A 14,123-nucleotide genomic window follows, 5' to 3' on the forward strand; every position below is an offset into this window, starting at 1 on the left:
ACTTTTCTTCTTCATGTAAAAAGGCAAGCTGGTATATAAATCGTTGCTTAGTCATCTGGAACATAACGTGGCCCTTCCCTTTCTCCCGTCTCTGCACCCCCTCCCACCCAGCTCAGCCAGCTAGCTTCACAGGTCTGAAACAACTGCCTTGAGAGTCCCTTCAATAACAAATGGAATTGCCTTCTGCCTATAGGTTGCCTGAACTCATACAAAAGCTGGTGTGGAGGGGGATGGGGCAGTGGGAGGCACTGCAACTATTGATACAGTATTAGAAAGAAGTAGCAGTGCTTTTCAATTGTCCTTCTTTAAAGAAACATGCTGTTTTTGCCTTTTTTTAAGAGGGAGCAAAATACAATTGTTGATCTGAGTCCTGCCCCCAAAAGAAGTTCATTAGAGGGTTTTTGAGGTTACAGTGACCATTCAAGTCCTTTAGGGTTGAAATGTTTTACATCAGATTTCAATGTAGCAATCACACTTTTTCTTTATCTTCACAAAAGAGCGAAAGGAGATGAGCTTTAAGTGGAAAGTGCTCTGCCAGAAAAATGCCCTTACTTGTTTTCTCTGCGACCATTCTCAATTCAATAAATCTGTGAATGAGTGAAATGGGATAGGCTCTTAATACATAATACAAATTAATCATATCAATCATCATGCTCCTCTGCAAATATCTCAATCATCACTCTACTGAAGTGCACACAAAAACTAGACTCTCCCTTGCCAGCAGAGTACACCCCCCCTGAGGCTAATGCTGATCCTGTCTTATTTGAAGCTTTGTCACTGTTACAGGGCACAGCGCCATGACCAGTGCAGACACCGGGGGAGGAGTCACCCAACTGATAACAGAAAGAATGTCCATCAAAGGACCTGCTTTTCCATTCCTAGCCACACAACAGCACGTTACCACATAAGATGCCATGGTGAGGGGCTTGGGTTCTGGGGTCAGACTGTGAGGGTTCAAGTCCTAACTCTACCACCCATCGGAATGTGGCTTTGGACAAGTCTCCTAACCTCTGTAAGCCTCTGAGATCTCCTTAATCAAGAGAGATGGAAATACACTAGCTGTCAGCCCTGAGTGTGTCCTTTTATTATTTTATAGCTATGATGTATTCATTGTCTTGACTTGGAACCAAAAAGGGTAAAGTGCCTGAACTCTAAATGTGGTCAGCCATAAGTAAAGCTGCCTGTGAGCTGTAGAATGACTGCCCCCAGGGAAGGAAGACGAGGAGGCACCAGATTTGCTTGGTGTTCTCCTCCCCACAACCACACGTTTCCCAGAGCAGGCTCTGATGATGGCCATCAGGCAGCCACGCACAGTAGGACAAATAACACACAGAGTCGTGTATCTGCTGATGTCTACCTTGGCTTATGAGACCCTCCTTAGAGGTCCTGAAAACACCCCACCCTGAAGCAGTGAGAAAGCCAAGCGATGCACCCCCAGAGCTGACTCTGACAGTTACTCACTTTCAGTATTTGTGAACTGTACTTTTTTCTTCTCCAAAATGGGAAAATAGCAAATAATTGATAGGGGAAAAATAAGGCCTCCATCGCACGTCTCTGGCAGCGCTTTGAGGACGTTAGAGAGTAGACAAAACCAGTGTTGCGGCAGCACCCTCACCACGTGCCTCCCCTCTCCACGCCCACTGGAAGGAGCTCCACGCACTAAAGAACCAGTCTCCTGCACGGGGCCACAAGCGTTCACATCAGATGGAATCAGGTGTCCTGAGGAAGAGCTTCGTGATAAATAATTTGAGTTGGGGGAAAGATTTTTTATGCAAATCATGAATAAACATTAAATCCCTGAAGAAAAATAATATACTTTGGATTTTCTTAATTACCTAGCTAATGTATGCTCTCTTAAAAACACCCAAGATTCAATATGGCATTTTTTTATGCTTAGGTAAAAATTGTATTAAAACTACTCCATCAGTCACAACAGCCGCTTCTTTGGCAAATTATCAGGCATTTGAAACCCCCCAAATTGCTGAAACACTAACTAGAAATTGTTGCTGTGTGTTGAAGTCTGTCAAACACTGCGACTCGCCTGGATGACTTACTTTATTTCTTTACTTTGAAAGTCCAGAAGAACAGGACTCTGTTGAGACATATAGGCTGTTTTATGCCCACACTGTGCAGCAGATAAGGTTATTTAACAGAGAAACAAAGCCTAGGGGATTCCTTTTTTTTGGACCACAGGTGCCATAATGAAGTGGTGAAAATTGAAAAGAAATGAGGAAAAAAGAAACGCAGCACAAATAATACAGTAGAGAAAGTTTTAAAATATGTATTACTCCTGTCTGTGGGGGAAGCACCTCTTTGGAGAAGTTCTTGACAGATTGAGTTATTTCTGTCTATTGGGTATGTATAAAGACATATTTATGGATTTATAAATCTTTTGAAGAGGGCTGTTATTTACCCAGTTGACTAAAATGGACTCAAACTGTGTAAATAACTGTTTAGGACATGCACTACGGGCCAAATGCTGGCACGGCTTACACATCCAGGCTTGCCAGAAAAGGCAGGCAGGGGAAACGTGGAAAAGCCGCTGCGCACAGTTAATCCGCAGGCCGCACAAGGCCCGGCTCCACAGGTCTCGGGGATGAAGAACAGATTCAGCAGGGTCACAGTTGGCATGGAAATGTGTGTAAGTTGTTGCAGCAACACTTCTAGGTGTCAGTCTGCATTCAGCAAGGAATAAATCACGCTGCCAAAGACGACCCACAGGGAAGACTAAAGGTGGGGCTCCCGACGCCTGTGTTATCTAGCTACGCAAGGAGAGGAAGGCGAAATCAGAACGGAGAGTTCGTACCCGCCCACAGTGGAAGTAACTGACTTCAGTTTTTTTGGTGGAGAGACGAGGAAGGAAGGCAGGAAGACAAGAATCTTGTATGAACCATCAGGAAACTGAAAGTTTAGGTCGGATGCCATACTGGGACCTCAACCAATCCTTCAACTCAGCCCTAACCTTTTGTCCCTCACCTGTCAGCTGGGGCTAGACCTGTCTCATCAGCTGAAATCCATCCAATGAGACAATTTACGTAAAAGTGGTTTTTAAAAACTAAGTGATGGTCTTTTATGAAAAATATAAAGAGAAACAATGTGAGTGGCAAACTCTAGTAATGTCAAGGATCCATGGTTCTTGGTTACAATCAAACTCATGATCAAATTGGCCTTTGGAGAGCACTCGTTGAAGGAAGAAGAAACATACAAATTCCTAATTCCTTGTTATGACAAGTCAGAGGGGAAGAATTGGGGTGAGGCATTTGCCCTCCAAAAATCCTTTTATTGGGTTACAGTTAAGAAAACGTAATATAACATTAATTGAAGTCCATGGTAGCTGTTCACAAGCCTTCAAAGAGCCGCAGCTCTACTGCCTGCCTGCTGGTGGATGGCGCATTTTTCAAAAAAGCCAGAAATGAAAGAGAAAAAGCAACAAACAAAGCACTGGACTGTGACCCCATGTAGCAATTTTGGAGTACAGGAAATAGAACAGAGGTTCCATTTACACCTTTTTGAAAACTCATGGTGTAAGATGGGTTCTGAAAGCAGGGTTTTTCACAGAAAGTGCTGACATCACCTTAACTACAGCACCGTGAGCAGCGACGCCACAACATGCGCGTGCACACACCTGAGAGAACAAGGGCCCCGCGGGTTTATGCTGCATACCATTTTCCAGTAAAAGTTAGAGGGCAGAGGTGGCCTCTTTCTGTCGCAGGCCTGAACCAGTGTACTACTATTCCAGGCTCCAGCTTTACTAGACTTGTAGTCGTGATGAAGTCAGCAACTTCACTTGGAGCAATACAATGTCTCCAATGCTTCAGGTATAGAAGTGAACCCCAGTCCAAGCAGCACTCATGGGTCTCAAAAATTTAACTTTCCTGTTTTTGTTTTCCAATTAATCATGTTAAATATACTGTAGACTACAATTCCAATTGGTAGAGACCCCTTAAGCTTGAAAACAAAATTCTTTTGCTATTTCACAGCATTTCGGTGCAACATGATCATCAAACCAGAGTGTGAAGTATGTGCCTACTGTGGGCTCCAACTCGGCTTCAATAAAGCTGTCTTTTTCTGTTCAGCTAGGGAACACTCTTTTACATGTGGGTCACATTAACTGAACACAAAAGCCACTGCCGTCCACCTCATCGAAAGCAGTGGGAGACACCTGGATACTCATTCACCCTTCTGTTGAAGATTAACTTCATGCTTAAACTTTACTTCCTGCCAGTTGTGGTCCAATGTGTACATCCATGGACACCCACATACACACACGGGCATGGGTAGTCAAAGAACAATGCAAATCAAATTGACCTGGTTTCTTTCCATTTCTTCCTGATTCCCTTCAGTCTGCCCTTGCAATGAAGTCCAGCACTTAAGAAATTCAGATTAGCAAATTCAGAAAAATGGCTCCTGTCCAGTGAAGAGGGACACCCAACCTGGGTTTCTGAAAGGTCCACTGCCTTCTAAGTATCTTAAGACATTGTTAACTTGGAATCCTAGTGGGTGTTTCTTCATGAGCTCTTCAAAAGCCTCCAAGGGCAAATAATATGAGTTCCTATTCGTGTAGCATGGCATTAGTAGCATACTGGTCGGGCACATTCCAACTTCTAGTTCTCTAATTGCCCTCAGTCAGTTCACCGACCCATTTTATGGAGGGGGCCAGGTAACTGGCAGTTAGGCAGATGGAATGGCAGAGAAGAAGAAAAGGATAGGGGGGATCGAGTGAGATGAGCTGATTCTCCTGTTTTATGGGATTTATGTGCTAGGAAAAACTATAAATAGTCACTAACTAAACAATTCTGATTTTTTCAAGCCTTACGAGTGAAACAAATGGCAAAAAAGAACAATGAGAACACCTCCCCTACCTTGCTCACTGCTGTTGTCCCCACTGTGCGATGTGTGGCCACCGCTGGAAGGGCCCGGGGTTCCTCCTGAACGGGTGGATGCCGTGTCATCGTGATCTCGATTCCAAGAGGGCTGTGGGGACACAAATCAGAAATCCAAATAGGGTGGCCTGTTAACCCTGGCTCGGCAGGCTGCCACCACAGGACGACGGAACAGTAGAAGGCCAGCGTGGACGACCATGCCACCTCTCCCAACCCCCTCACAGATGGTGCCAGCTCAGAGCTACTATGCTGGCACACTCAGAATTTGCCAATTTCTGCTGCTAAGCTGAAATAATATGTACAAATAGTTATTCTGTAAATAATTGCATGCTTTATGACCAAGGAAAACAAAAACATTCCAATCAAAGAAGGGAAAAAAATGCTGCCACTTGATTCTGGCTATTTTTAACATCAACCAACCCTCTGGCACAACAGCCTGCTACTCTGAAAATGCAAAAAAAGAGTGGTGGGCTCTAACACGGTGGTTTATAGCACCCTCTGCTTCACCCTAGAAGACAAACATGGCCTTGCAATTAGGCTGGGGTCCATAATAGCTAGTATGTGTCAGCTGTTTGCCGGATGGTACATGGCAAATGGACCAGGCACGGGGACAAAAAAGAAATGAGAATAACAATAGATTCACATGGACTGTGTACACTCAGCCCCATGCCGAGCCTTCATGTACTATTGAACGGAAAACAGATGTTGCTTCTTATCACTGGGTGCATTTGAAAGTAACATTCAGATAGAAAAAATTGGCTGTAAATTAAATTCTTGGGGAAAACAATCATGGTGACACTTCTCCCAAATCTCCCTTTATCACCAGAAAAGAGTTTAATTAGCTTTTAGTGCTAGCTTTCAAAAACAGCCCTATGAGTCACTGGTCACCCGCACAGTAGGAATGATGCAAAATAGAAGGCTGGTTCTTGGCTTTGTCCTAAAGGAAGTGCTATTTGTTTTCCAGATGATTAGTGGGAAAGCAGGATGATCTTGTATGTAAAATATGTCTACATCGCTGCAGTCACAGAACATCAATGGGTCACGAATGTGTCGCAAGTAGTGAAGTTTATCAGCCTTCCCAACATTTTTAATATGCCTAGCAAAAGCAAAGTGCTCTTTGCCTATTTCTTGAAAAGCATTTTTCGTATCACAGAGAAGATAAGAAGGGATGAAGAGATCAAAATGTTTCAGACAGCCAGGGAGAGAAAAGTAAAGATCCCACCTAAGAGGCATGCTCTATAAGAATCAAAGGAAAAGACTGAGTATTCCTGAAAAGGATGCTTGTCTTCAACCTATCCTACACTCTTGGCCAGAAGATTAACACCACCTGGAAATTAAATAAAGTCACAGGAAGATGTGCCACTTGTACGTTGGACTCGTCCATTATGTTTATTCTCAAAAACGGTGCTAATTGATCTGCCCATTCTATGATGGAAGGATATGTGAACTGTGAAAGAAGTGCTTTTGACAAACGTGCATTCTGCAGCATACCAGAAGAATGCTGTAAGACGTAATCTGGAACACATGCTCAGAATGCAAACAGTTAATGCATAAATTTTCAGTTTGCACAACTGCAGCTCTAAAAGGGGGACTTGTTTATTCAGAGCTCTGCAGAAAGAACGGTACAGCACCCAGGGGACAGACAATGCCAGGCACAAAACCCCGGTGCCTCGACATGTAAAAGGATGTTTTTCTATGTGCTACAAATCCCACTTGAAAATATAATTAGAAGGAGAAAATGGCAAACTATTGCATTAACTGTAATTGAACAAAAGACCAGCAAGGCATGTGGGAGGCTGCAGGAACCCGTGGGAGTTTCAGGATGCACAAGATCCTGCGAGTGACATCTCCTGGGCACTCTCATTTTATTTATGTTGTCCCTCACTACTATTGTTGACTGGTGATCTGACTTGTAATTAATAGAAAAGCTAGTGATAACAAGCTAAACCACAGAGCAACAGACTAACCTCATCAGAAGCACGTTTGTTAATCTGATTAAGACTAGGACTCTAGAAAGGTGACTTAGAACCAAAGAATTACTCCAAGCCATACAGAAAACTGTCCTTTATGCTACAACAGACCTGATATATTCGCTATCTTTTAATGAGCTCCGCTGATTTATTCAGCTCTGCTCTGCTCCCTCCCCCACTTTTCTACTGTGCAGGATGTAGATTAATTCAATGCTTAATTGTTTAGTAAATTCAATTTTCCACATTCTATTCTGCATAGCTTTAGCTAAGGTTCTTAAATCTTCAGCAGTGAGCCCTGAGCCCAGTGTTTGTGATCTGTGCCTACCTTTTTTCATCGCCATTTTTCTTCATCCACCACTTAATTCACCATGAAAAGATTTTCCTTGCTGGAAATTCTGATTCCGCTATGATCTGTGAGGCATTCCGATTCACTGCATTTCCATTGTGTTGGGTCTTAGATGCCGGGCTCCTCTTTTCTCACAGCTATCGCCACATTATACAGGCATTCATGCAAGAAATGTTGGATTCCACCTCAGTTTATCCAAATTTTGTGCAACCTATATGTTTAAATTTGTGTGTTCACCAAAGGTAGGAGCCAATATTTTCCACCTAATGTCATTCTTCTCACAGCCTTGCTCTTTCTGGGAAGGCCTGTGAATACTAAATACACTTTCTCTGAAATGAAATCTAACTTTTGTGGTCCTCTCTTGAATTAGCATTTTGGATATTAGCATTTCAAGAATGGTGTCGTCATATGAAGCTGAGCATTAGGAGAATCCACAAGGTTACCAAAACAGAACGAGAATCATGTTTAGTTCAGTTCATTAAGCATGATTAAAGTCTCAGGACCAGAAATAGCTCATGAATTCTTTGAGTATAAATATGTAAGACAGCTCTAATCAGAAAGAACTCCCCCCAAATCCATCCACTGGAGAATCTCAGTTACACAACAACACATCTCTGTGACTCTATGTGGTTACAACAAACATCATTATTATTTTTAAAATAAAATATGTGCATTTGATTATGTACATGTATCTGTGAAGCTGTGGGTTGCTTGGGGCCACTTGTAAAATAAGGCTGACAGAATGAAACCAGTGATGCACTGCATTAGATGTACAGTGAACCTTAGTCATGGTTCTAAATTAAGTTCCAAAGAGGCTTTTTTCTTCAACATATATAATTTCAGATTAAGCAATGTCTATGTTCTCATCTACTGAAAGTCCATTAAGACTAGAGGCCCTAAGTTGAAATCCATGGACCTTCCAAAGAAGACTTCAGGGGAGTCTTATTTTAACAATAATTGCGTTTAAGTGCATACTTGCATTTAAACCCCATACTTGCATTTTTTCCCTCATCTCCAAGAGGTGTTCACTGAGCTAGATGAAAAAAAATACAATGGGGCTGGAAAGACCTTTGAGATCATGGAGTCTACACTCTAACTTGACATTGAGAGCCAACCCTCATGAGTGCTGAAAACAAGGATCTTTAAAAGTGAGGATAAGCTAAAATTCGTGGAGTGGTATTTTTTATTTATAAGGCAATTGTAGTCATATCTGGTAATGAAATAGAAGCAGTGCCCTCCTTGGCTGCAGGCTCCTCCAGGGCCAGGCTAGTATCTGAATCTTCCCTTCATGTCCTTTCCTGGCTCAGCACTGTGCAGGGTGCACACTCAGCACACAATCAGTGCTCAGTGAACTAAACTGAATCGTTCATTAGTTACTGTTCCACCAGGAGTCCAACGGACCAACTTCCCAAATGATCCTTGCTCCTGAATGAAGCTATCCATTGGTGGGTTCTTTTCTTCTTCTTTCCTTCATAGTTGTTTTCATCTATGCCTTAATTTTGGGCGTACTTCAGGTCTTCGTATCACTTTTCACGTTTTTCTTAAGCAATTCCTTTCACTATCATGCTGAGTTTTCACCCATATGCTACAAAAATTATGTCTCTGGCGCTCTTCTTTGGTCTTTGGACTTGTATGGCCAACTCCTACTAAACCATCTCCACACAAAAGTGTCCATATGGCTCAGCAAGTCCAGAGTTAATTCCCCCCACAAAACCTCCTATGCATTCTCCTTTGTTCTTGATCCGAGTAGTATAACCCCATCCATCCATGATATAAATTTCAGAACCGCCTGTAACACAAATTTATTTATTCTCTCTCTCTCTCCTTCCCATCCAATCAGGCATCAAGTCTTACCCATTTTGACCCTAAGTATTTCTCAAATAAATTCCTCATTTTTCATTTTAGTGGTTGCTGTTCATGCTAAGGCCCTACCAGTTTTAAGGAGTTCAAGTAAAATCACTCTTCAGCTTTAAGAGAGTTCAATTCCACTAGAATATAAGCTTCATGAGGATAGGACCTGGTGTCAGTTGTGCTCACTGTTGCATCCTGTGTATCAAGCACAGCACCCGACATGTGGCTGGCACTCTGAAAATGCCTGTGGAATGAACTAACAGCTCCCTACTGCCTACAGACTACAGTCTAGGGTCCTTTGCCTGATAGACAAGGCTCTTCATGGTCTACCCCCTGGGGATCATTCCTTTCCTTGCTACTGGTGCTGCAGCACGTGATTTCTGGCAGGCGTGTTCTGCTTGTCTCTTCAGGCCCATCCTCACCCTTCCTTCCTGCCTGGAATGCCCTTCTCTGCCCTGCCTGGCCCCAGCCCCTGACCACCCCCTACTTGCTAATTAAGTCACAGCTCAGATATTACCTCTCCTAGAATGCCTTCCCTGATACACATATGCACACACTTCCCCCAGGATGAGTCTGCCTCCCATCCCCAGAGCACGTAGGCCACCTGACGCACACCTCCATCACTCCACTCTCTTACTGTGGTCTGAGGACCTGCTGTGCCTGTCTACATCCCACGTGATCAATGTTCTGAAGTCCTGGACTATGTCTTAGCCACCCTCCCACCCTTCGTCCCAGGAAAATGTCTATGCCACATTAGATACAAATATGTTTTTGAATAAATAAATGAAAAACTTAAGTGAGATATAGAGGATCTCTGTGTTAAATTGTCACCTGATGCTACGATCTCCTATATTAAATAGCATAAAACATCTAAAAAAGACCTGCATGATTTAAAAACATTATCACAAATTTGCATTCACATAAACACACACCTCTATAAAATATAGTAATACTCAGTTGTAGTATAACACAGTCAAAAGAAAGAGAACTTGAAGCTATGTATATTCCACTTTGAAATCTGACTACACCACCTCCATGGTCTTAGGCACATCACAACCCCCTAACTCTAACATCTCTAACCAGTAAATGGGGATAAAGAAATACTCCTCTGCAGACACAATGTATATAAATTTCCAGGCATGCAGCAAGCACCCAATAAATGGCAGCTACTATAGTTCTTAATGTAACAACATAGGCTGACCTAGTCAACCCTGAAATATTTACATACAGGTGTATTCAGTTTATAGACCTTCTGGAAAGAATGGTTAACCGGAGCTGGCTTAGCGTGCAGCTTGGTATGCCTTGGGCCATCTCCCAGCTGGTGTGTGCTCAGGGAATGCAAACTGATCTTATTTTCACCTTCAAATAACATGATTTTACAGGTGGCTTGCTCCTCCCCACCCCATCAAGTCTAATTTGATCCCTGATATTTATAAATCACTTTACAGTATACAAAGCACTTTGACATATTGTCTCACTTGGTCATTCATCACATCAGTATGATGCCAGAATCTTTTTTTAGGCCCAAAATAGTGGGGTTCTTTCGTTCAAATTTTCTGTACTACCTGTCTCATTCAAAAAGGTGGGTAAACTAGAGTCTGGTGATCCTGACTTGGAAGAGGCCAACTAGCACCTACGTAAAAATTGATGAAATAATCACAGTGTTATTTAAAGTTAGTCTGCATTTATCAATAGGCAGCTTTCTCTTTGGGGAAGTACATTTGCGTTTCAAACCACCAGAGTCTCTTTAGTAAATGATCTCTGGGGGGCCTAAAAGAGCTGGCTCATCTCCAAAAGTAAATGATCCAGTCTCTCCAGATCAGGAAAGTCACCAGTCCACATGGCGAACGCACCAATGCGCATGATGCTCCTGTGTACCCTTGCTCATATTCCCACACCTCCCCATGTCCATATGTACATGTGCACACACATATGTGCTTGGCCATGAAGCACAGCAGACAGGATCACTGAATGCCACCATCCCACACGGACAGGGCAGTCACATCTGTTTAGTTCCCCTCCCTGAGACATTTTCACCTCTGCCTAAACAACATCTCTTAGGATGCTTAAAGGCACAGAACTTCAGCAGATATGGTCCCTTATACATCTCTCAATCAATAAGGACATCTGAGTAAAAGAGATCAGAGAGACCCACACACAGAGGTGAGTATTGAAAGTCTGATGTATTGACACTCTGATTTGAAAATCTTAGTGGCCCCCATTTGCACCTGCTTGATAACCAGAACACATCGTATTCAACTCACTCAACACCCAAATAGCACCTAGGATTTGCTAGAGCCTGCTCCTCTCAAAACATACTCCCCTCAGGCTATGCCTACCCAACTTCAAATTCAAGTAATTCAGAAAAAAAGGAAAACTATTTATGTGGATTTTGACAGAATCCCTTGAAATCATTAAACAAGTTTCATTTAACCATGACAATGACAAGATAGAGCAGGATGTTTTGCCTTCACACTGTAATACTGCCCCCTTACCTTTTAACTTTTAGGTGTTTTTAAACGCCAGAGACTCACAGATTGATACTTCAGTGAGCACACATTCTATGGATTCAGGAGTTACATTCAAATGTGCTTGGGAACAGTCTGGAGATGAAACCTTTTCTAAGCCCACACTCTGCCCTGCTGACCGATGCACAAGTGTGGGGAGGCAGGCGGCTGCTGTGCCTGAGGCACCCCTGGTGGTGGCCCCACAGGTGCCTCCCACTGACAGGCCGCCTTGTTAGAAGTTTATCTCCCTTGCACACTTCCGACTTTCTCCATCCACTCTACTCCTTTTTCTCATTTCCTTCCCTGTCCCGCCCTCACAGCCTGGCATTTGCCAAGTCCCTAGGGCTGCCAGGGTTCTTGTTGAGCCCCTTTTTAATGCTGTGATAAAATGTGCTTATTACCCCATGTAATAGAGGCCTGAAGGGCAACTTGGGTGACTCAGGGCAGAGGGTGAATTAGTGGTAAGACAATAGCAATCCAGCACCCCCTCTCAGGATCTGCGGCTCTCACCAAAACACCGCACTTCCTCTTCTCACCATTCCAGGCTGACCGTATTTGCCACTGTGGACTTCTAATCTAGCAATGCATCTCAGTGATTATCCAGTTACCCTTCAGTTATTGTGCTCACTGCATTGTGCCAGCCAGGATCTTTACAAACAACCTCAGTGTGTCTAGTTCTGCATCAAATAAGGTAGATTTCTAAAACCCTGACAACTTAGCAACTGTGATATATTGCTTTAAATACACATGCACACAAACACATACACGAGATCATATGATAGTAGTCGTGGGTAGTTTGTGGAGGCAGAGACAGCGTCTGTTAAATTGAGTTCTATATTTCCCAGTTCTCATGTACCACAAATAAAACCTACAAAAATGATAATTTTTCAAACATTGAATCCTCTGTCTCTGTGTAATGAGGCATGTAGAGAGGAGGAGAAGAATTTTTGTGCCTTGTTGTGGTTTTTTTTTTTGCCTTTGGTGAAAACTCTCCAAGGAGTAATTTCATCTTTAAATGAAAGGTTTTGTATCAGGTGATTGTACGAGCACCAGGAATCTCTGAAGGCTCAGGTTCAGACACAGGGAGCCACACTAGAGCACACTGACGCTCACACCCACACAGCAACATGCATGCACCACGTGCAGAGGAATCGGGTGAAAGAATGCAGATAAAACCTAATTTTAATGTTACATTGCAATGAAATGTAAAGCAGCTTGGAAGTCTACTACATTTTTTAAATTCACTAGCCCTTGAGCACAGCTCGACCGTGTACTCAACGTTGAGAGCGACCATGTCTAGCTCTCCTCAAGGCCAGGCCGCTTTGTGGGCAGTGAGGGAAGGGCCTTGGGAAGCTCAGGCCCAGCACCATGGGTCACTCTGCCAGTGCTCCTTAAAACCTGACTTTCCCACAGTCTGACATCTTTTAGGTCCCAACCCTGATGCTCTCAGGTTGCCACTAATCTGCACTGTTGAATTCATCCATCCACAAAATTAAAAATGGATCGATAATGCTAAGCAATAGTCTACAGATGTAAAACACCACCAAAATACTCCAAAAGCTTGCCATATGAAATTTACACAGCACCACTACATTTTGCCCAATTCCTTCACATTGAGAATGGAGGGTGGAACCACCCCATGGTGACCCCACTGTGGTCTCAGAGGAGAACATAGATTCCTACATGGGGTAGGTGCTTCCACACAGGGTAAAAGGAAAAGAACAGTTACAACCAAAGGGAAACTGCTAACAAGAACTGACAACCAGTTTTATACACACACACACACACACACACACATACACACACACACACACACATACACACACACAAAGTCTTAAAACCAGAAAGTAAATGAGTAATTCACAAATTATTCAATTGCACTGAATGTTCAAATTCTACAGTTTATTGTAGAGAAAAATCTCCTAAACAGAAAGGAAGATAAAGCCTCATGACACTAGGAATCTTAGTCTAAGTACTTATTTATGTTTTAATAACATTTCCTTTTCCTATGCTATTGTATTATGGCTGGCATGCTATTAATAAAAATATACTCTTATATTAAATTATTGTAATGGCTCTATGTGCTTCCACCCTTAAAATCATACCTGTGAACTGTAGTTCAGAGTTAAATGTTCAAATTAAAAAAAAAAAACCCTCTAATCCAACTGGTACCATTATATTTCCCAATATTTGTACCTAAATATTTCATATGTTAATCTTCATTTATCTGTTAAGAGCTTTCTGCTGAAACTCAGAGTATTTTCTACCATTTCTATTAGGAGTGGCAGAAGAATCTTTAAATTATGGCAGCATACCTGGAGTTATAAAATCCCTTTTATAAGATTGCTTGCTTCCCAATGTTTTATTTTACATTTGTAACTTGGTATTCAGTGCTCCTCACTCTGCAAACATATTAAGATAAAATAAACTCAAAAGTGTCTTATATAAAACAGCTTCAAACCACAAATTTTCTAGGCAACCATCCTAGTAAAGAGAACATCTGATAATGCAGAAAACATTGTATCCCAAGTACAAAGTAGATAATGAGACCTCGTGAGCAACTGGA

General features: G+C 42.5%; 1 protein-coding gene across 5 annotated transcripts in view; it reads right to left on the reverse strand.

Moving 5' to 3' along the window:
* MEIS1 (Meis homeobox 1) overlaps positions 1–14,123 on the reverse strand; it is a 129,960-nt gene that overhangs the window by 96,551 nt on the left and 19,286 nt on the right. For all 5 annotated transcript variants that reach the window (XM_045828058.1, XM_045828057.1, XM_045828061.1 and 2 more), the window contains one exon: positions 4,863–4,974. In XM_045828058.1, coding sequence (XP_045684014.1) covers positions 4,863–4,974 — 112 coding nt within the window. The remainder of the gene's footprint in view (positions 1–4,862; positions 4,975–14,123) is intronic.

This window comes from Phyllostomus hastatus, unplaced genomic scaffold (genome assembly GCF_019186645.2).
Source record: "Phyllostomus hastatus isolate PE091 unplaced genomic scaffold, TTU_PhHast_1.1 phas_scaffold_78, whole genome shotgun sequence".
Taxonomy (NCBI): domain Eukaryota; kingdom Metazoa; phylum Chordata; class Mammalia; order Chiroptera; family Phyllostomidae; genus Phyllostomus; species Phyllostomus hastatus.